Source organism: Schistocerca serialis, chromosome 1 (assembly GCF_023864345.2).
Source record: "Schistocerca serialis cubense isolate TAMUIC-IGC-003099 chromosome 1, iqSchSeri2.2, whole genome shotgun sequence".
Taxonomy (NCBI): domain Eukaryota; kingdom Metazoa; phylum Arthropoda; class Insecta; order Orthoptera; family Acrididae; genus Schistocerca; species Schistocerca serialis.
Window position 1 is genome coordinate 785763692 of NC_064638.1, and position 22637 is coordinate 785786328.

Sequence of the window (22637 nt, forward strand, 5' to 3'; positions counted from 1 at the left end):
ACTCTGTAAACAACACAATGGACTGGGGGGGAATCTTTTCTCAGAAATGTTATTTTTATAGTCTGCAGACAAAAAATGTGGGATTTGTGTTAATTATTACTGTATTTATTGATTATTAATAAATATTATATATAAAAACAAAGATGAGGTGACTTACCGAACAAAAGCGCTGGCAGGTCGATAGACACACAAACAAACACAAACATACACACAAAATTCAAGCTTTCGCAACAAACTGTTGCCTCATCAGGAAAGAGGGAAGGAGAGGGGAAGACGAAAGGAAGTGGGTTTTAAAGGAGAGGGTAAGGAGTCATTCCAATCCCGGGAGCGGAAAGACTTACCTTAGGGGGAAAAAAGGACAGGTATACACTCGCACACACGCACATATCCATCCACACATACAGACACAAGCAGACAGGTCTTTAAATATGTCTGCTTGTGTCTGTATGTGTGGATGGATATGTGCGTGTGTGCGAGTGTATACCTGTCCTTTTTTCCCCCTAAGGTAAGTCTTTCCGCTCCCGGGATTGGAATGACTCCTTACCCTCTCCTTTAAAACCCACTTACTTTCGTCTTCCCCTCTCCTTCCCTCTTTCCTGATGAGGCAACAGTTTGTTGCGAAAGCTTGAATTTTGTGTGTATGTTTGTGTTTGTTTGTGTGTCTATCGACCTGCCAGCGCTTTTGTTTGGTAAGTCACCTCATCTTTGTTTTTATATATAATTTTTCCCACGTGGAATGTTTCCTTCCATTATATTGATATTATTAATAAATATGTTAGACGTATTTGTATATAACTTTTTACACCATTCTACAAATTTATTGTTTAACACTGATGTTTTGAGACTTATTAGCTGTCATGAAATTGAAATCAACACTGATGATTTGCCATCCCTAGTACAGATGCAAATCTAGTTTCTGTCCTTTTGTCAATTTTGAAAGATTTGCTGATATCTACAGGTGGCTTGTATTACTGGAGGGCGAAGTACTTTGATCAATGGTACAACAAGAATAGGTAAATACGTAACTGGTGGTGGAAGGTTCCACCGAGAGAGAGAGAGAGAGAGAGAGAGAGAGAGAGAGAGAGAGAACAAATTTGAATCTTTGTGGGAGGGGTGCAGTTTCATCACCAGTATTTGACCAAAAGCAAAAGAGTGTCACAGGCAATTAATGTTTGACTGACTACACTGACATTACAGGTTAACTGCAAACTATGACAAAGTCTCTCATGGAAGGAGGAATACTACTGACACTCATGACACAACTTTATGAGCAGAACAGTAAGCTCTACATACCTCTTGCTACTATTCTAGAGCAACACCATGAAGATGCCTGGTTTTAACCTCAATTCGTTTCCTTTAACATTCATAACTACACTACACAAGCATAGTGACATTCATTTCTCAACCAACATACCATGCTAAAAAAGGAAGAGATCCATGACAAATCACAAGTCAGGTAGCAGTCTGTTGAGTGCAAACTGGCAATTTAGTTACTGGTACCTAAGTGTGCATGGAAGAGAGAACTGTAATGAATGCACCAACACTCAGTCTAGTTCGATTTTTACTCATGGCTGTATGGTACATTTTCTGGGCAGAGCTGACACTGAAGTGCAGTGAAGTATAATGGGTGAGCTGTTACAGGCCAAATTATGGCACACCAAGTCTTATTTGTCATTAAATGTAGCACACTTGTGTTAACCACTAGTCCTTTTCAGAAGAGAAGAGCTGGTATCTGTCACGAATAGTCCAGCTTACTGATTCCTGATATTCCACTATTGAGAAGTGCTGCTGTGCCATGGATCAATAGCAAATCCAGAGGCTTTGCTCCCATGTAACACACGTCAGATTTTTGATGATGTTATTCATGACACAGACAATCTTTTTTTTCTTTTTTAAGCTATATTATAATTTTGTTAACATTATTTGGAGTTTTTACAGGGAATCATATGTTTATCACAACAAATTATGAATATTTCCCTCTAATATCCTTCCTTGTCCAAATGGATGGCATGTAATTAAATGGGGTTTTGCTATCAAAAAATAAATCATCATTATTTTCAACCTTTGCCTGTAGTTAATTGATTTTTGCTGAAATCAGTAATCCAAAACCTTTAAAATTTGTCTTTTAAGAAATTAAACAAATAAGAAACATTACATAAAACATGATGCCGCAGGGTGGACAATGGACTTATGTCCACAACGAAACTATCAATGCAGCTATTCTCAGTTACAATCTACAATAATTTTGTAAATCACCAAGTAAATGGGAGCATGGAATCTTCAATATAGTTACATATAATTACTAGGCACAGGGAGAAAAAACTTTGCACTTTTTGTTGATTTTGATGTTATTTGGCAATTCTGATGCTATTTTTTGGCAATTTTTGTATTAATGCAATGGTTTATTTTTGAAGTACCGTAACTTCCTTTCATTTTTCTTATTTTTTCAGCAGTTTGTTGAAAATGACAATATGCCAATAAATTACATTATGTTTATTCACACCACAGATCACATTTATTTACATTATTAAAAAAGAAACAAATTATACCCATTAAATCTAGTCAGTTAAAGAGTCAATCAAAGAACAGGACACATGACACCATGCAAATGGCTTCCTGCTATTTTTTTCTTTTTTAAACAGATCTCTGAGAACTTTTATTTCAATTGCAATATTATTTTTACTGTTTTACGAATTATGTTAGTGATTGCATCATGATCTGTTGCATAGACTGGGGCCTAGTTTAGGCTGAAAGGTGACCAGACACACTGTTGAGAGAATTGGAGAGACTTCCGTATTTGATGCTTTTCATATTTTCACTTTTGTACTATGAAAATATGTAGTTTAACTCATGCACCACATTAAGATCTCTCAAAAACATGTAATTTTTTATGATAGTTTGCCCAAACTGGGAAATGTGACTAAAACTGTTACTGAAATGGAGGTCGCTGGAAATAGGATATTTTCGTTTAACTTCACATCTAGAATTGTTGGGTCCAATGACAATCTCCTGTGGACCACAAAAAGCCATAGTTCATAATGCAGGAAATGAACATCTATTTTAACATTATGCTCAGTGATGGAAAAAATAGAGTCAAAATTCAATTTTAGCATTCAATAACTTATCATTACACATATTAGCAAACAGTCACCCTCGGAATTACAACATTTTTACATGGGAACAGGGAAAATGCCCAAGTCCACAGTGTTTCATAAAAACAGCTAATTTCATGTTATTACAACATTTTTACACGGCAACAGGGAAAAGGGCAGTGTTCACAGCATTTCACAAAAACAGCTACTTTCATGTTACATCTCTAAAAATTTCAGATTTTGCAGTATTATTCTTTATCATTCATGCAAAATTTTCTTGTCTCTAATAATTAAGTGAACAGCAACTCTCATCCTCATAACCAAGTTGGTTTCCTACCCCAGTAACTGAATATCTCGAAACATTAATTCCCCAAAAAGCACAAGTCTAAAACGTACCTGAACAGCATCAGTGGCACACTTGTTTGCAACATCAGCAGCATAAGCTTTGGCAATGGAAGCATGGTAAGAATTTCGACGCCCTTGATCAGCTTCCCAAGCAGAACGCATCCATGCCAGACGAGCAGTTTCTATTCCAATGGCCATATCAGCCAACATGAATGCTACAGCCTACAACAAAAAGAACTGACACTACAAATACTGAATTACCACTAAAGAATGAAACCACTGAAGTTTGGAGAAATATCAGACATACAGAGATACTTTGAGAATCATTCTGAACTTTGCTGTAAATGAGAACTTTTTTCAATCTTTTTAATAATTGTCAGAAATTCAAATCTTGGGCAATGAGAGAAATACAATGTTTATATGAATAACAGTGCATGGATGTCTAAACAGAACAATGCTCAATATCTTTTCTGAGTTTTCTTCTTACCTGGTGTTGTGCTATGGGTACACCAAATGTTTTCCTTTCCATTGCATATTTTGTAGCTTCATCTAGTGCTCTCTGTGCCAGTCCAACTGCACCTGCTGCAACCTAGAACACAATAATAAGTGCCTTTTATTAGCCACAGGAAATAGTCAAGGTGAGGTGGTTCTAGTCGGCCACTTAGTCACAAATTAATATCTTCAACCATATGTTTTTCTGCATTCTTAGACAGTCAAAATGGAATTTGTCAATAAGATCCCTCCATCATGATTGTGTTCTTGGCATCCTCTCACTACATGCATACTCTGCACCACTTAACAACATTACAGGACTACATTTCCAATAGACTGTGTGTCTCCATATATCGAACTTGGAGAAGAAAGAGTGTATTCTGAGTAGTATGTTGTCTTTGATAAGAGAGCATATTTTCACGGCTTTCATCTTCCATACAATCTGAAGGAAGAAAAAGAGGAATGACCTAAGATTACATTCAAAGTTCATACAACATAAAAAATTAACATAATTCAAGTTAGTTTGCAGAGACTGAGAAAGATTTGAGAAGATAGTGGACGGCAAAGAATGTATGTTGGGGGTTTGCCTGGAATAGGGGCAGTGGGGGAAGGGGGGGGGGGGGGGGACTGACTCTGAATTAGGGATCGGTCTTCATCAAACAACTGTGTTAATAAAATATTTTTTGTCTACACTAGTTCCATTACATAATATTCCTGGAATGAAACACACATTTTAATTCAGAGAACACAGCATTCAAACTGTGTTTTTCCAACCAGTGTATGTTCCCTCAGTTAATAATATCTGCCTTACATTTCAGGCCACTATGTTTAGACACAAATCTCAAAACGCTAGCTTTTTTTCAAAAAGAGGTTTTTGGGAATGCCTTTGTAGAACTGAAGCTAATTTATAGCTGGTTCCATTAGAAATGTGTAGCATCTAGGGGAACCTCTATATATAAAGACTGTATTTAAGTAGGAAACAACTATACTTGCTGTTTCCAGATGTCAAAGGAGTTTGATCACTATTAGTGACCTGCCATCTAACAATAGGAATTCACTGGAAATTGATGTATGGTGCACATCATCTACAGTAATGAGGGACACCTAATGAGCACTGTGAGCAGCAGAGCAAATGGCCACTGATTTGTTTGATGTCTGTGAGAGCATAAAGGAAGTGCTGAAGTATCTGAAGAGGCAAAGTCATCCAAAATAGTGTTTACTATCTTACAAATACTTACTCCAGAAAATATAAGAAATGTCTTTTATGATGGAAACTGTTTCAGAAGGCACTGATGATAAAGACCCAGTACTTTGTCACAAACAGCCCAGATCCGAAAGGTAATATTAAAGGAAAAAATTAACTCACAATATGGTACAGTAGTAGGTGATTAGCAGAGCAGAGAGATTCATGTAGATTACATTTTACCAGGTAGTATTACATTACTCAGAATACCGGTATTGGACATTCATTATGCTAATTTCACAAACTACTACTTATGGCACTAACGTATTAAAACACACAAGCAAGTTTTTGTTGCATAAAAGTGTGTAATAAGGATAATATATGTTATCTAGCTCTTTAATTTAAATAGTTGGTGATACTGACAACAGTCTCAATATATTTACTCTCTTATTAGTGTTGTCAACAATCACCATTCAAGAAAAACAGTAACATTTAGAAATATAATGCCAGAAGGAGCAATGAGTTATATTATCTGTCATTCAGCCTTGGTGTGGCACAGAAAGGGATACGATATTCAGCCATTAAAATTGTTACTCCATGGAAGTATTTCTGAATGTTGTGTGTGTGTGTGTGTGTGTGTGTGTGTGTGTGTGTGTAGGATGAGAGAGTGAAGGAGGGAGTGGGTGGGAGGGGGAGGGAAAGGGGGAGGGGACAGAGAGAGAAAACAGAAATGACACAGAGAAACTTACTGGTGGGCGTGTCTTGTCAAATGCTCCCATAGCAATTTTAAATCCGGCACCCTCAGCAATAAGGACATTCTCCTTCGGTACTCTGACATCTTCAAATGTGATTCCTCTCGTATCAGAACATCTCTGACCCATATTTATTTCCTGTAAAAGAAAAATTAAAAAATAATAAATAAATAAATATTTTGTACTGTCATTTAATCCAGCTCAAAGTACAAGAATTATTATTAAAGTGAAATAAAATTAAAAAATCTCAGTTTGCTATCAGTAAATGAGTTCTGTTTTCTGTATTACTTTTGTAACTTGAATGTCCATCTTATTTCAAGACCTAGAAATTACATTATTTCATCAGCTGCTATGCTCAACTGTGATTTTCTTTACCCATGAGATCAGTTTTTAAAATTAATAAAATACTTAAATTTTAGTTTCATTTAGCTTTAATTGTGTTTCACAATCAGTGGCCTCATTTAGAGGAATGAATATAGTATGAACCAAAACAAGACAAAATTGTTCAGCAAATATGGATTCTAAAATTCATACCATACCTTATGAGCTATGAGCACTCGTTCATCATCACTATTGTAGAACACATTTCTTCTACTGTGAGCTCTTTGCTTTACAAACTACCCACAGAATTGAGAAAACAAATGACAACACATTCTTCTGTTAGGCCGGTATTACACTATCAGATTTCTTTGTCAAAGATTTGATCAAATATTCCGTCAAATATATTTGACAAAGATCTTTGACGTAGCGCTAGAAGGGGGTCGTCATATTTTTTGTCAAAGTTCAAGCTGGCTTATAACAACTTGTTATTAACCGCAGCAGTTGCATGTACCACAATTGCACTGTGTGCACATGCGGAAGAGAAGTGGGGGGGGAAAAAAAAGGAAACATACCTGGGTGAAGCCGTGGGTTTTACGACATGATAAAAGCATTCAACAAAACTTGTTACGTGAGCTTATAGTGGAGGACGTCAAGTCGTACATCAATTACTTAAGAATGGATGAGCATACATTTCTGTATGTGCTCAGTGAAGTGTATCCTCATATCACAAAACACAATATTCACTTAAGCACTGCTACATCTGCAGAAGACAGGCTCACTGTAACACTCCAATTCCTTGCTACAGGAGAGGGTTGGGTTGGGTCTCCAATCTTCTTAATCTATTTTTGTATTCAGGGTGCCTCACATTGTAAAGCGCCTCATCAGCTTCATACATCTCTATTAATTTTGTAGTTGTCGGCACACACCAATTGTATTTACCGTCAATGTTTATAAAAACACTACAGATGACAGAACGCTGCAGCGATGCTAGCGCTCCATGTGGTAACATGTCAGATTGCAGTGAACAGAAGACAAGCGACTTCTTTGATCAAATATACAGCGAGGCCCTAGATTTGATCAAATATTGGATGACATTTGACAAAGTTCCCTATTACACCGTCAAATAGCTTGTACAAAGATTTTTGACAAAGAAATTTGATAGTGTAATAAGCCTTACTGTCCAAGGATACTGCTATAACTGAATCTGACAGCGATCAGGAATTGTCACAGCTGTCAGAGATTTACCATTACTCAAGGCCATCACCCACCGCTGTGTTGCGATCAATGACAGTTCACAGCAAATGGTGCTGTTAGCAGACGCTATTCCCGTAAAACACACACCTTGTCACATGATGGGTTCCCCCCCCCCCCCCCCCCCCCAATTGCTGGCTGCTTTTAATGGCACTCCCCAGCCTGGAGCAGTCACTTCTACTGGGAAAACCCCTATAGAAACATTAATACACTAGCTTGTTATATTACAACAGTTGGCTATGTTTTTGGGGTTCCATGGACTTTGTTTTAGATGGTTGTATTAACAATGTGCCAAGTCAGTCCTCCACGTACTTGGTTTAATCATATGCATAAGTTTTGTGTGTGTGAGAAATTCAATAAATTGTGTTTGTGACTGTGCTGGAGATGTGATTCATGCATTATGGAGCTACCAGCCCATTTTATCCAGAATGTCCAGGAACACCTCACAAAGACATTTAATGGGAAATGGACTGATCAAGGAGGTCTAATACAATGGCCAGCTTGTTCATACAATCTTAACCCCTTGGATCTTTGATTGTGGGGATACTTGAAATCTTTGGTGTATGAAAGCCCCATTAATGATTTAGTACAAATGCTACAGGTACACATCAGCAATGCCTGCCAGTGTATCCATGACCGACCTGGAGTCTTTCAGGGAGTATGCCTAACTACAAATGGACACCATACTGCAAATTTCCTTTCATGATGGGTCATAAGTGTAGACTGTAGGTAATAGCAAGCAGATTACATAAGAAGCTCTGCTGTTTCACAGTAACAGAGCAATGTGCTCTGATTTGTTTACTGCATTCTTTGCGCTGTTTGTTACAGCAAAGAGCATTCAAGTAAAAGAAATGTTTCACAGTACATGAACAAGTGCTCACATCTCCTAAGGTAGTCATTTCAGAGCTTATGTTTAGTGGATATTTCTTTGTTATTTTGGTCCATATTATCACCTCTCAAATATTGGAATAGTTTGTGAAAGCCATGTATTTTGAAAGTTTTTATAATTTTCCATACCTTTGAACCTTATTTCATTTACTATTTTTCGTTATCATCATTTAATATATACTGTGTTGGATAGGTTCCTGAGTTTGTAACACTTCACTACATCAGTGCACCTTTGTATGCACAACTGAATGTTTATGATGCCTTGAAAGACCACCAGGTATACAAATATTTCTATTCTGCCATGTTACCTTATGAACAGCAAAATACATGACAAATGGTACATAAAAAGAATGAAATATATCACTGGGAATAAATCCAACATAGCATGTATTGAACACTGATAACTGAAACCGTACATGACATTGTTTAGGCTTAAGAAAAAGAAAAAATTAAGAAAGTTGCTAACTGTGATGAACTGGGAGAAATGCAAAAAGACTGTAACAGTTTGCTGGCAATTTAAAATGTCCCATCTCTCTCTATATTTTATTAGGAGCAGGAAATGGTAAAAAAACAATGATTACCTGAACTCATCAAGAGAACGTATAATTTTATAACCAATATGATATGTAATCTTTAGTTCATGTTCTATACATCATTAATCATCACTTATATTGCAACAAAATATGGCATCTATTGCAAAAGATTAAGCAAGTGTTTATCCTCCATATGCCAATATTCAAATTTTCTGGCCTTGAGAAACAAGTACAAGTAGAATTTGTTTAAAATAATGTATAATTTACAGAGAACCATAAATGTCTACTCATGTTTGAGAGTAAAGAGAAGACAATTCTCTCCCATGAAAATTAAAATAATTGCTTTACCTGTGCCATAGAAACATTTGAGAAGTCACATCTCATCTGCTTTGCCAACCCTATGAATGCGTCACATTCATAAATTTTTTTTTTTTTTACAGAGTGTTTCAAAAGATTCATACAGTTTCACAAGACCATCTTTCACTCAAATGGACAAATTTGAACTTATGCATTGAAATAAAGATTGCCAAGAGGTCATTAGTAAATTGCAAATCCCATTTGGGGGGGGGGGGGGGGGGGTCTGCTGTGACTAACCTGCTTGCTCATTCATTACACAATGTGCAATTAGTAGAGACTGCAACGACAACTCAGTACAGTTTTCACCAAGAGTATGGCACTGCACATTCTACAGCTTAAAGCCTTTGAAGAAAGCACCAGCACTTTCAAGACAATGGCTGTTTATGTAAGATGAAATCCAAAATCTCCACACATTCTCACTCAAGAAGTATAGTGCATTTAAAAGTTTTGCATATAACCTGCAAAAGTCAACTTGCTGTGCAAGCCAAGGGTTGGCCATCCCTCATGTGCGCATGACTAATGTGCTTTTTGGTGATAATTGTGATTCAGACTATTCAAGCCCTCCATGATGGCAATAAACAACCATGTGTGGAGTGCCTTCTGAATTCATCTTAGGTATGATGGAAGATAACAGTTTATTTTCACATTCTTTGTTCAATGATGAGGCTACGTTCCATTTAAGTCAAAAAGTGAACCACCATCACAAAGGAGCACCACTACACTGGCACCATCTTGTAAGAGTATTTCATCGTCCCACATGCTTCCCCTTCCAACATCTTTGGGTGAACTACGACGCCACATAGCAGAATCAGTGAATGCAGTAAATCGAGACATATACATAAAGTAAAGAATTTGTTTATCAGCTGGATGCTTTTCATGCATCAGGTGGAGGGCACACTGGAATTTATGAAAAGTAAATGAAAACTTCAATTCTAAATATAATTTTGAGAAAGTAACAAGTATGTATATGAAGGTATATGAAAGAGGTACCTATTTACTTTGGATGGTTATTTTGAAAATAAAAACTTAAGTTCTACATGTAAGTTAAAATTTTCCCCAAATTTCTGTCTTCATCTGTGTAGAAAATAAATGCTTGTGAAATTGGATGAATCCTTTTGAAAGACCATGTATTATATAAAACACAGCTTGCTAATTGTATCATATTCATTCACAGCTGCTGATGTGAGAGGGATGGAAAATGTTTCTAAAAGAAGAATATGGGAGTTATTGCTGGGATCTGCACACCATTTTACACAGAACTTTATTTGCCATGGCGGTAATTAAGGTGTTTACAATGAGAATGTTCAAGAAAGAATTTTAAATTCACCTTCTACAATTTTTAGTGATACAACAGTATCAAACAGTTAACGGTAAATTCCTTGCCTTTTCTCTTAGTAACATGTTTCTGTGTCAACTTTCTCTATAAATAATTTAAATATAGAATTAGACCTTGTGTGCTTGTTACCTTTGTGAAATCACAATTATGTGTGTGGCATTTGTTCTTTCTAACATGTCGAAAAGAACAGACACTACAAATATAATGGTACTATATATAACTTGATGATATCTTCAGTGTGGATGTACCTTAGATCTGACCTTTTAAAGGAATCGTGCAAGATGCTATGAGCAATGAGGATTGTGGACAAAGGGCCCTACGAAGTAGTGTGAAGTTGAGAATATGGGTTGGACGGGAAGCATTGTCAGATAGCCGAAGTGGGTCAGGTGACTGCTTGCATAAAGCAGGAAATCTAACTTCAACCCTGGTCCAGCACAAATTTGCACTGAATTATATCAATGTCCTCGTCTGGCTGACATCAGTATTTCTCTTTCATCATGTAATTATGTAACTGCTATTTTATCACTTTTCACAAGCTGAAAGACTTAGGATGTGCACCATTCGTTATACAGATGCATTTAACGTTTTTAACAACTATCTAGGAACTCAGTGTTTTTCTTTTTTTATATATATTTCAGATCAGTTCAGTTCAATTACAATTTGAAAGTCTATAATAAAGGTGATAAATGAGAACATGCTTTCAGCAGCTGGAGAAAGTCTGATGCTCTTTTCACGATGCAAGGCATGCACATCTCTCGAGAATATAAGCAAGCCTTTTAAACCACAGTTACAAAGTATAACAAAAAACAACAGATTTCTACTTTCTGCCAGTAAGATTTTGCTTTTTAGTCACATGCAAGCAGGTCAGCCTGCAAACATTACATAATGCACAATCTTATTTCTTTATATCATCATCATTTTATTGGTAATTAACAGGGAAGCTCTACATAGGTTAGCAAGTGCCTCTGCAGATATTAGTGTCACTATTTGCTGATGTGACAGTCAAAAGATTCAATTCCTAGTAAGTGAACTACATTTTCCTGCCATGGGAAAGTGTGGATTGGGATCTGCCCATCTTTGAAAGATCAAAATCGAAGCTGCTTGAGAAATGCAAGAAATGTAACTGTTGTGCAAGCTGTTTAAGATGTGTCAAATAAAAGGATTGGAAGCAACATACTTTTATTGTGTACTGATGGCTACCAATAAGAACCCATAGAACGGCGCACGTCTCAAACTGTAATGTTGCAGTGAGGTACTCATAATTTAACCTTCATATTACAGAGAAAAGTTGAAATAGTAATGCAGAATTTTTGCAATATCTGAGTTTGCAGTGTAAACTATACATCGCTTATCTTTTTATCGACTACAATGTGACATAAACAATGTTTAAAATTATAGAAAAGTAAAAATACAATATTTCAATGAGTTGAAAACCACCTGCATTAGGCTTGGTTTTATGGCACGAATTATCTAGCCAAGCAGGTTCATTCTTGAAAAGTTAACAAAGTAAAGAAAATGCCTCATGTATGCCTCAGTAGATCTAGGAAAACTATGGTTGTTTGTAACAATTTAATGGCTACACTCCAAGGAGCATTCGTAATACTATGGTATAATTTGCTTACAAGCTTGTATTCCAATTAAATTATTTTGTGACTGGTAAGATCGCATTGGTGGAGAGCCGAGTTACTGGCTTTGTATACAACATGCCAAGTACTCATGCGATTGATAGTTGCATGTGCACAAAAAAAAAAAAAAAAAAAAAAAAAAAAAAAAAAAAAAAAAAAAAAAAAAAAAAAACAACCATCTACTTACTGACTGTTGCTAACTTCTCTGTATGTAGTGGGGAGGGCAGTGGTGGGGGCCACTGTTACTGTAGGGGAGGGAATGCATTATAATACTGCTTGACAGAGATTGTGAATCTGACAGATCACGCAAAAATCACTGTGCATTTGCTGGTTTTTCCACTCCCCTCCCATTCTTGTGGCCTGACCTGCCTGCCCCTTCCCAAACACTACAGGCCACACCACATGGGCAAGCTTGTGCCCGTAGAATATACAACACAACGAGCACACAGAATCTGAGACACACAGTGACTGGCTGATGCCTGGCCCCTATTACTCAACTCACTGAAACATCTGTCACAAAATAATTTTGATCTAAGTATAAAAATGTGCTTAAATTTCTGTTCAGATTCTAGATCATTTATCAATTTCTACCAAGTGAGGTAGAAATGTTTTGGTCATAATTATTATGTAATGGAAATGATAAATTAATAACAGCCTTTATTTTGCCAGTACTACACTGTGTTGACAGAAGTCATGGGGTACCTTCTAATATTGTGACAGGCATCCCTTTTGCCTGGAGTAGTTCAGAAACTCCACATGGCATGGATTCAACAAGCCGTAGGAAGTACCCTGCAGAAATAATGAGCCATACTGCCTCTATAATCATCCATAATTGTGAAACTGTTGCCAGTGCAGGATTTTGTGCACAAACTGACCTCTTGATTATATCCATGAATGTTTGATGTGTTTCATGTCAGCCGATCTGAGTGGCCAAATCATTCACTGGAATTCTCCAGAATGTTCTTCAAACAAATCTTGAACAACAGTGGCCTGGTGGCATGGCACATTGTTATGGGAACATGAAGTCCATGAATGGCTGCAGATGGTCTCCAAGTAGCATTTCTAGTCGATGCTTGGGTCACTTAGACGAGAGGATGCAAACCATTCCGCATAAATGCAGCACAAACCATCACAGAGCAATCACCAGCTTGCACAGTGGCTTGCTGATAACTTGGGTCCATGGTTTCACAGGTCTGTGCCACACCCGAACCATACAATCAAGACTCATCTGACCAGGCCACAGTTTTCCAATCAACAAGGGACCAACCGATATGGTCACGAGTCCACGAGAGGCGCTACAAGAAATGTCAGGCTGTTAGCAGATTAACTCCTGTCGGTCGTCTGTCACCATAGCCCATTAACGCCAAATTTTGCTGCACTTTCCTAATGGATATGTTCGTTGTATGTCCTACACTGATTTCTGCAGTTATTTCACTCAGTGTTGATTACTGGCTAGCACTGACAACTCTATGCAAGCACCACTGCTCTTAGTCATTAAGCGAAGGCCACTGGCCACTATGTTGTCCAAGGTGAGAGGTAATGCTCGAAATTTGGTATTCACACCATTATCACTGCAGATATCCGAATACTGAATTCCATGATAATTTTCAACATGGAATGTGCTATGTCTCTAGCTCTAACTACCATTCTGCATTCAAAATCTGTTAATTCCTGTTGTGAGGCTATAATCACATCGGGAACCTTTTGACAAGAATCACTTGCATACAAATGACAGCTCCTCCAGTGCACTGCCATTTTGTACCTTGTGTACACAATACTGCTGCCATTTGCAAACGTGCATATTGCTATCACATGAGTTTTATCACCTCAGTATAATTTCCCAGGAAATAATTGTTTTTGTATATTTGTTCACATCAGTATCAAATATAGAGGGTTTATACAAGGGCGATGTACTTGAGGACAATATTATGGAAATGGAAGAGGATGTAGATGAAGATGAAATGGGAGATAAGATACTGCGTGAAGAGTTTGCCAGAGCACTGAAAGACCTGAGTCGAAACAAGGCCCCGGGAGTAGACAACATTCCATTAGAACTACTGATGGCCTTGGGAGAGCCAGTCATGACAAAACTCTACCATCTGGTCAGCAAGATGTATGAGACAGGCGAAATACCCACAGACTTCAAGAAGAATATAATAATTCCAACCCCAAAGAAAGCAGGTGTTGACAGATGTGAAAATTACCGAACTATCAGTTTAATAAGTCACAGCTGCAAAATACTAACGCGAATTCTTTACAGACGAATGGAAAAATTGGTAGAAGTGGACCTCGGGGAAGATCAGTTTGGATTCCGTAGAAATGTTGGAACACGTGAGGCAATACTAACCTTACGACTTATCTTAGAAGAAAGATTAAGGAAAGGCAAACCTATGTTTCTAGCATTTGTAGACTTAGAGAAAGCTTTTGACAACGTTAACTGGAATATTCTCTTTCAAATTCTGAAGGTGGCAGGGGCAAAATTCAGGGAGCGAAAGGCTATTTACAATTTGTACAGAAACCAGATGGCAGTTATAAGAGTCGAGGGGCATGAAAGGGAAGCAGTGGTTGGGAAAGGAGTGAGACAGGGTTGTAGCCTCTCCCCGATGTTATTCAGTCTGTATATTGAGCAAGCAGTAAAGGAAACAAAAGAAAAATTCGGAGTAGGTATTAAAATTCATGGAGAAGAAGTAAAAACTTTGAGGTTCGCCTATGACATTGTAATTCTGTCAGAGACAGCAAAGGACTTGGAAGAGCAGTTGAACGGAATGGACAGTGTCTTGAAAGGAGGATATAAGATGAACATCAACAAAAGCAAAACGAGGATAATGGAATGTAGTCAAATCAAATCGGGTGATGCTGAGGGGATTAGATTTGGAAATGAGACACTTAAAGTAGTAAAGGAGTTTTGCTATTTAGGGAGTAAAATAACTGAGGATGGTCGAAGTAGAGAGGATATAAAATGTAGACTGGCAATGGCAAGGAAAGCGTTTCTGCAGAAGAGAAATTTGTTAACATCGAGTATTGATTTAAGTGTCAGGAAGTCATTTCTGAAAGTATTTGTATGGAGCGTAGCCATGTATGGAAGTGAAACATGGACAATAACCAGTTTGGACAAGAAGAGAATAGAAGCTTTCGAAATGTGGTGCTACAGAAGAATGCTGAAGATAAGGTGGGTAGATCACGTAACTAATGAGGAGGTATTGAATAGGATTGGGGAGAAGAGAAGTTTGTGGCACAACTTGACTAGAAGAAGGGATCGATTGGTAGGACATGTTTTGAGGCATCAAGGGATCACAAATTTAGCATTGGAGGGCAGCGTGGAGGGTAAAAATCTTAGAGGGAGACCAAGAGATCAATACACTAAGCAGATTCAGAAGGATGTAGGTTGCAGTAGGTACTGGGAGATGAAGAAGCTTGCACAGGATAGAGTAGCATGGAGAGCTGCATCAAACCAGTCTCAGGACTGAAGACCACAACAACAACAACAGTATCAAACAAACAACAAAAATAACAAACAGATACAAAAATTTCACTTTATATACTGTACTTTAGATAACTTTAAGGGGACATTGTATGTGCTACGCTGCCAATGTTAAATTATCGAATTTTGTGACCCATTATCTTGGAAACTTTTTAACATACAAACTTACAATTTTCCATAATTATTGAGTGCACCTTTCTAGATACATTGAACAACAATTACTACTAAAATTGTATTGAGGGGCATGTTATATGTTTTTTTCAAACACTCAATTTTTTGACAGAATTTTGTAAATAAATGAACATAAAAACAACTAAAGATATTTTAATTATTCTAGTTCTATGTGTGTTGAATTTTACACTTTGCATGCTTTGAAAATTTCATGTGTCTACCATCAGTATTTTTTTAGAAAACAGGTAACTTATTGCAAAAAAATGTGGTTATACTGAAGTTTAAAACTTTTTTTATCACAAATTCTTATACGGACTTACATTTCTGCGTCTTTTATGCACTAGAATTGCCCTTGCCCATAGTCTGTGTCTTCTTCAAAGTCATAACAGCCCAGTGCTTGCTTCCTCCCTTTCTTTCTTGCTTCTTTTGTCATTTGCTCAGCAGCTAACTCTGCTTCACGTACACGAAGTCCTTTAGCTGTGTTCTGTCCAAATCTTACCCCTAACTTCTCCATAACCGTAAGTCTTTCATAGTTGCCACCATTAAAAGTTATTACAGCATCAGACACTGCTAACTTTAGAGTCATACGGCCAACAAATACATTTTTAGGCACACCACACAACATTATTGAGGGTCTCATTCACATTCTGGGTCTTCCCATGTAAACACTTCTTTAGTAGCTCGGGGTCTGCCAAATCTCTGTAAATAGGTTTGATTGCCTGCATTATTGCCAAAGGAAGAGAATGTTTATGTGTAAATTCATGCAGAGTACCAGAAATTTCAGCTTGCCTATATTTATACCAAGAGTTTGGTGGAGGTGGACACAAAGCATGACATGGCTTTTCATCGGTTGATGTTCGATGAAAGGAACTGCTCACATATCTGTTACCCGCAAATTTGCATTTCTTGAAGTTACTTTGATGCTTAGTCATTTTACTTATGTATAAAAAGCAATAGAAATTAGCTTGTTACAACAATAGCTGATAATCACACTACTTTCAACATAAACTACTATCAGAAACAAAGGACTGATTTGTTTATTCGTAATGCCAACTTCTGAGACATAGCAGTAGGCACAAAACAAAGCAATTCACAGCCTTCCAGACTGTGTAGTTCCCAAGATATGACTGCTCAACTGTGGCAGTATATGTGTAGCTGTGAAATTTGACAGTCACACGTCAACAATCAAAATATTATTTGAAGGTCTCACAACTGTCTGATTTTAATGTATTATATACCAAAATGTTCAGGAAAGTTCAAAGTACGTTATGGAGTAGAAAACAGAAAATGTCAAATTTCAACAAATTTCACGTACAATGTACCCTTAAATAATTATTTACTACATCCAATATACTGAAAGCAGATAGGCAACGAAGAGTTCAGATCTCCTGTAGAACAATGGAATTTCAGTTTATCATTTGGAAACCTGTTAAATGTTTTGCGACAGCAAGTGGGCTGTGATCTTCAGCTCTTGTTACTCTATCTCTGTTTTATGTACTTGAGTGATGAATGTCTCTTTGTACTCATGCTCTTTTCTATATTCTCTTATGTAGACCATTAGCTTAAGAACATACACAGAATTAATGGATAGTAAATTATATTTCATGAAACAGTTCCTGCAGAACTGATATTTATTTACACAGGTAATTATTCTACCTTATCTCTTCTGGAGTGTGGATTCCCTATAAACCAAGTTGAGTGCATGTGACCCAGCTCAAATCTCAATTCCATACAGTGGATGTAAGTAGATTAATCTGTAGTAGATTTGTTTTACAACAGGTGTTATTAAAACTTTTAGTAAGTAAATATTGCAGCTGATAAGTTTAAATATGTACTTGATACATTCTTTAAGATACTCATCCATCATGATGCCTCCTAAAAAAGTGTGTGTGTGTGTGTGTGTGTGTGTGTGTGTGTGTGTGTGTGTGTGTGTGTCAGATTTTCCACTTAAAACAGTAGTACAGCATTTACGTGGGGCTGGGATGGATTACAATTAAACAAAACTTTGTAATAGTTATTTTGTCAATATTCAGTACAGGTCTACGTATGCCCAGGTCTTCTATAACAAGACCGAAATTCTCCTCATTATTTTACACTGCTAACTGTTCTGTACAGTGCCAGCTAGTATCAACAGCAATATTTACTCCTTCAAGATTTGTAGCTATGTTACTTCATTAATATATACAAAGAAAATCGCCAAAGACTGCCTCATTTTATGAGATCAACTGGGGATCTGACATGATGATTTCAGTTTTAGGATCTGCCTTTCATTTTTATAACATAGTTTGGCACAGTGCATTCTTCTATTGCAAAGATAAGAATTTAAGAAATCTAGTGCACTCCTCTCATATAACAAATTTCTAATTTGTATCAGAGTACTGTTATTCAGAGAACAGAAGGCTTAGACGAATCGAGGGAAATCTCTACGACAATTTTCTTTGTCCAGACTATGCTACATTACATATAATGGAAATCTCCCACTTCTGCACAAAACTAGTCCAGTTAACATGTCTATTTCATAACAGCTGATTTTCCTAGAACAGTTCTATTCCAGTAACTTGTACTTCCTTTTTCTTTTCTTAACTTGAATTTGATGCTTCTGAAATGAGTTAAAAATTGTATGTCTCCCTCAGCACAGTCCATTTCTGAGGGAAATAAATTATAGAAGAGCTCCATTTTATTAGGATTGAAAACTTTTATGGATTCACATCCTCGTATCAGCCATAGCACTATAATGTTCAAAGAATCACTTTTTTAATTTAAATTTTGGTATGTGAGGGATACTTCGCAAATCTCTGAATAATGAAACACAAATTCATTTTCAAAACGTGACAACTTCACCATGCAAACAAAATTCAGTGGTTTGGTAAACAAGACAATGGGATGTGGTTTACATACATTGATTTCAAGGCGACACGTGTGACATAAAATCTGGTATTTCACATGCCAGACTTATAAATTTGCACAGCAATTTTCACCTCAATACCTGCATTTTGATTGGTTTGCCATCTTACCTTGAACCTGTTCTCTCTTAATTACAAGTTTTTTATCTAAAGAAAAATGTAAATATTTTACAATTTTCTCAGCACTTCATCTCAGTTCTATTACTGTAAAGACTTTACATTTGATGGTTATGCAGCTGATTCATGTGATGAAATTGCCAGAATGTAAACCAGTAGTTCCCAAACTAATTTGGTTCCTGGAAAGAACACAGCTGCTGCAGTTAGGATAGTTTGACAATATAATGATAAATTGAACATTTATAATCTTAGAGGTATTCTCGATGTGACTGATTCAAGGTGCACTTTCAGGTGTCCAGCTGAATTGTTTGTTCCATTTTATGCACTACAATATCTTGAAAATGAACCTAGTCATCATTTTCAGTGCTGCAAGCTGTGCTGTTATGTGTACTCACTCAAGCCATTGTTGGAGCTTTGCTGCTATTTGTATTCAAGTTAGACTCCCTGTTCCCAATGGGCAGTTTGATTCTCATTTTTCAAGTGTTTGCACTGTTGTTCCATGAAACACACATTTTCTCTGAGTTTTCCAGTTCTGATGGATCAGATGGCCAGCAATATCTTTTTAAAAAAAGAGTGCTTGATCCCAAGCCTTCTTTAAATTGGAAATTCTGTCCCAATTCATTAATTTTCTGTTATCTTTATTTCAAGAGATTCCTTAATTAGATTGGCCCAGAAACTTAGTATTTCCGCCACAATATTTGCCTCACATCAATTCATTTCCTATTGTATTCAAGGCAATGCTCTCCAAAAATGATTTGCATAATTGCTTTAGTTAGGCATGTCCCTCATGTTCATTGCACACCTTCATGACTGTTCTAATAGTGTGCCCCATACAACACATGCCACACCTGCATGGAATGTAGTACATACTCAGATTAAGAAGACCCAGATTGTCTTTAAAATTACAAAGAAAAGCAGCAAAATACCTGCACGCCATATTTCCATAGAAGTCTACAGATCTTTCCAAAGACTGGGCCAGCATACGGCAGACAAGTGATACCTGGCTTCTCTTTCTCGGTCTCAGCCTCAGTCTCAACAACTTTCTCAGCATTGTTAAATTTACTGAAGCTTTTCAAAAATTTGTGAATCTGATTGCCCATTCCATTGGAAAGCTATTTGTGGGTATTCTGATTCTTCTGGAAAGCACTGTTTGTTTGACAGCACTGAAGTCTTCAACGCTAAAGTTGGTGACTGCTTGAGGTTCAGAGTTAGAGGTCAGCGTTTGTAGGTTGTCCATATACACGATGATCCATTGATGTATCTAACATGTTGATGAAAGGTAACTGGTCCCCTTTATATATTTCAGTGTGAACTTTATATTTTTAAATGTTACAGGAAATTTTTTCCATTCCATGTAACCACATTATAAACACATTGTTCATGTATTGATAAAACAATATTGTGCAGAGATTTGTCAAAACAGAAAATAGTGGACTATGCAGCGTTATGGCATCAGTCTGTTCATAATACAAAAGGGAAAAAGCTTATGTGGTGGCATGCCTAGTAAGTTCAGTCAACCAACTGTCAAACATTTTCACCAGTATTCCCATGGATACAGGATGTGGGACTCTGGTACATAGACACACTCCATTGAAACTGACTATAATATCTGCACCCTGCAGCCACAATTATAAAATGGAATCAACAAGTTTGCTGATCACCTGCAACAGTGTCAGAATCATTCAAAGATAAGTCTGTGCTCAGTAGCACGAAAATTGTGCAATCGTAACCCACATTGCGGGTAGTACACACAGACAGTCTTGTGAAGTAGTTTTGAACACATGTTCCAAAAACATCTTGAGCATCTACTTCAACAACCCGCACACAATGAAAGTATTTTAAAGCTTTTAGACACAAACGGTCTAACCTTAGCGATAGTGTCAGAACAGAGGTGGGAATTAGTGATCATGATATCATAGTGGCAGAAGTTACTAATGTTTAATAGATCAATCAATAGGGATAGGAGAATAATTTTGCTAGAAGGAGTAGATAACCAGTTGTTAGTATCCCACTTAGACAATGAATGGACATCATTTAATTCCAACATGATGGTTGTAGCGGAATTGTGGACAGAGTTTAAACAGTTTGTAGTTTGTGCAGTTGAGAAGAATGTGCTGAGTCGATGGATTAAGGAAAGAAAAGACCCACAGTGTTTTAGTAACAGAATTCAGAAAATGCTAAGCAACCAAAGACTGTTGCACTCTCAGTTTAAAAAAGAACATGCACATTACAACAACAAAAGTTAGTAGAAATTTGTGCATCTGTAAAAGATCAATGCGGCAATGCATACAACAATTACCACTGCCTTACCTTACCAAAAGATACTGCCAAGAACATGAGAAAACTCTGGTCTACGTAAAATCGCTAAGCAGATAGAAGGCTTCCACTTGTTGACCAGTCTGGTGTGGAAATAGAAGAAAGGAAGGGGAAAGCTAAAGTTTTGAATTATTTGTTTAAGAAATCATTCAAGCAGGAGGATCACACAAATTTATCATTGTTTGACCATCACAAAAACCTGTGCTTGACACAGTAACAGGTATCCCTGGAATAGATGAGCAGCTGAAGGAGTTGGAAACAAATAAGTTGCTAACTTCAGACAGAATTCCAATTCAGTTTCACAGAAATTACTCTATGGCATTGGCCCCTTACTTAGCTTGCATTTATCATGAATCTCTCGTCCAACACAGTCCCAAGCAACTGAAGAAAGTGCAGGTGACTCCTGCATATAAGAAAGGTAACAGAACATCGGTTTGCTGCAGAATTCTTTAATACATTCTCAGTTTGAGTATAGTAAATTTCCTTGAGATGGAAAAGCTTCTGTCCACAAATCTGCACAGATTTAGGAAGTACCGCTTGTGTGAAACTCTGATTGCCCTTTCTGTGCACAATATCCTGTAAGTCATGGACAAAGGGCAACAGCCAGGTTCCATAATCCTAGATTTCTGAAAAGTTTTTGACACAGTGCCCCACTGCAGACTGTTGTCTAAAGTACAAGCATACGAAATCAGTCCCCAGATAATTGAGTGGCTCTGGGATTTCTTGAGTAATAGAACCCAATATGTTGTCTTCGATGGTGACTGTTCATCAGAGACAAGGATATCATCAGAAGTGCTCCAGCAGTGTGATAGGACCACTCTTATTCACTGTATACATAAGAAATCTGCTGGACAAGGTAAGCACCAGTCTGCAGCTGTTTGCTGATGATTTTGTGGTGTATGGAAAGGTGTCAAAGTTGAGTGACTGTAGGCAGATGCAAGATGAAAGCCAAAATTTCTAGCTGCTGTGTTGAATGGCAGCTATATCTAAATTCAGAGAAATGTAGGATGATGCAGATGAGTAGAAAAAACAAGCAAACAAATTCGAATACACAATTAGTAGTGTGCTGCCTGACAGCCACATCAGTTAAATATCTAGATGTAATGCTGCAAAGCAATATGAAATGGAATGAGCACATACGGACGGTAGAAGGGAAGACAAATGATCAACTTTGCCTTACTGGGAGCATTTTAGGAAAGTGTGATTCACCTCTGTAAAGGCGACTGCATATAGAACACCAGTGCGATCCATTCTTGAATATTGCTAGAGTATTTGGGATCCCCACAATGTTGGATAGAAGGAAGGAATCAAAGCAATTCAGATGAGTGCTACTGGATTTGTTACCAGTAGGTGGGCGAGTATTACGGAGCTACTTCATGAACTCAAATGGGAATCCCAGTGGGAGAACGTTCTTTTCGCTAAACGAACCAGCATTTGAAACTGACTGCAGAGTTATTCTACTACAGACAACATA

At 37.2% G+C, this 22637-nt stretch overlaps 1 protein-coding gene and 1 long non-coding RNA gene across 4 annotated transcripts in view; one reads left to right on the forward strand and one right to left on the reverse strand.

Annotated features, from left to right (window-relative positions):
* Positions 1–22637, forward strand: part of LOC126483670 (uncharacterized) — a 73088-nt gene that overhangs the window by 24771 nt on the left and 25680 nt on the right. For 2 of the 3 annotated variants that reach the window (XR_007587757.1, XR_007587756.1), the window contains exons 2-3: positions 10389–10584; positions 17471–17567. This is a non-coding gene — a long non-coding RNA (uncharacterized LOC126483670). Of the gene's footprint in view, positions 1–9509; positions 10128–10388; positions 10585–17470; positions 17568–22637 lie in introns of those variants that run through there. The other variant, XR_007587755.1, reaches the window with a different exon arrangement.
* The window catches only part of LOC126483662 (probable medium-chain specific acyl-CoA dehydrogenase, mitochondrial), a 98811-nt gene that overhangs the window by 5251 nt on the left and 70923 nt on the right, over positions 1–22637 (reverse strand). Inside the window, exons 8-10 of the mRNA XM_050106725.1 lie at positions 5862–6002; positions 3925–4026; positions 3489–3659 (exon numbers count right to left, since the gene is read on the reverse strand). Of these exons, the coding sequence (XP_049962682.1) occupies positions 3489–3659; positions 3925–4026; positions 5862–6002 (414 nt within the window). The remainder of the gene's footprint in view (positions 1–3488; positions 3660–3924; positions 4027–5861; positions 6003–22637) is intronic.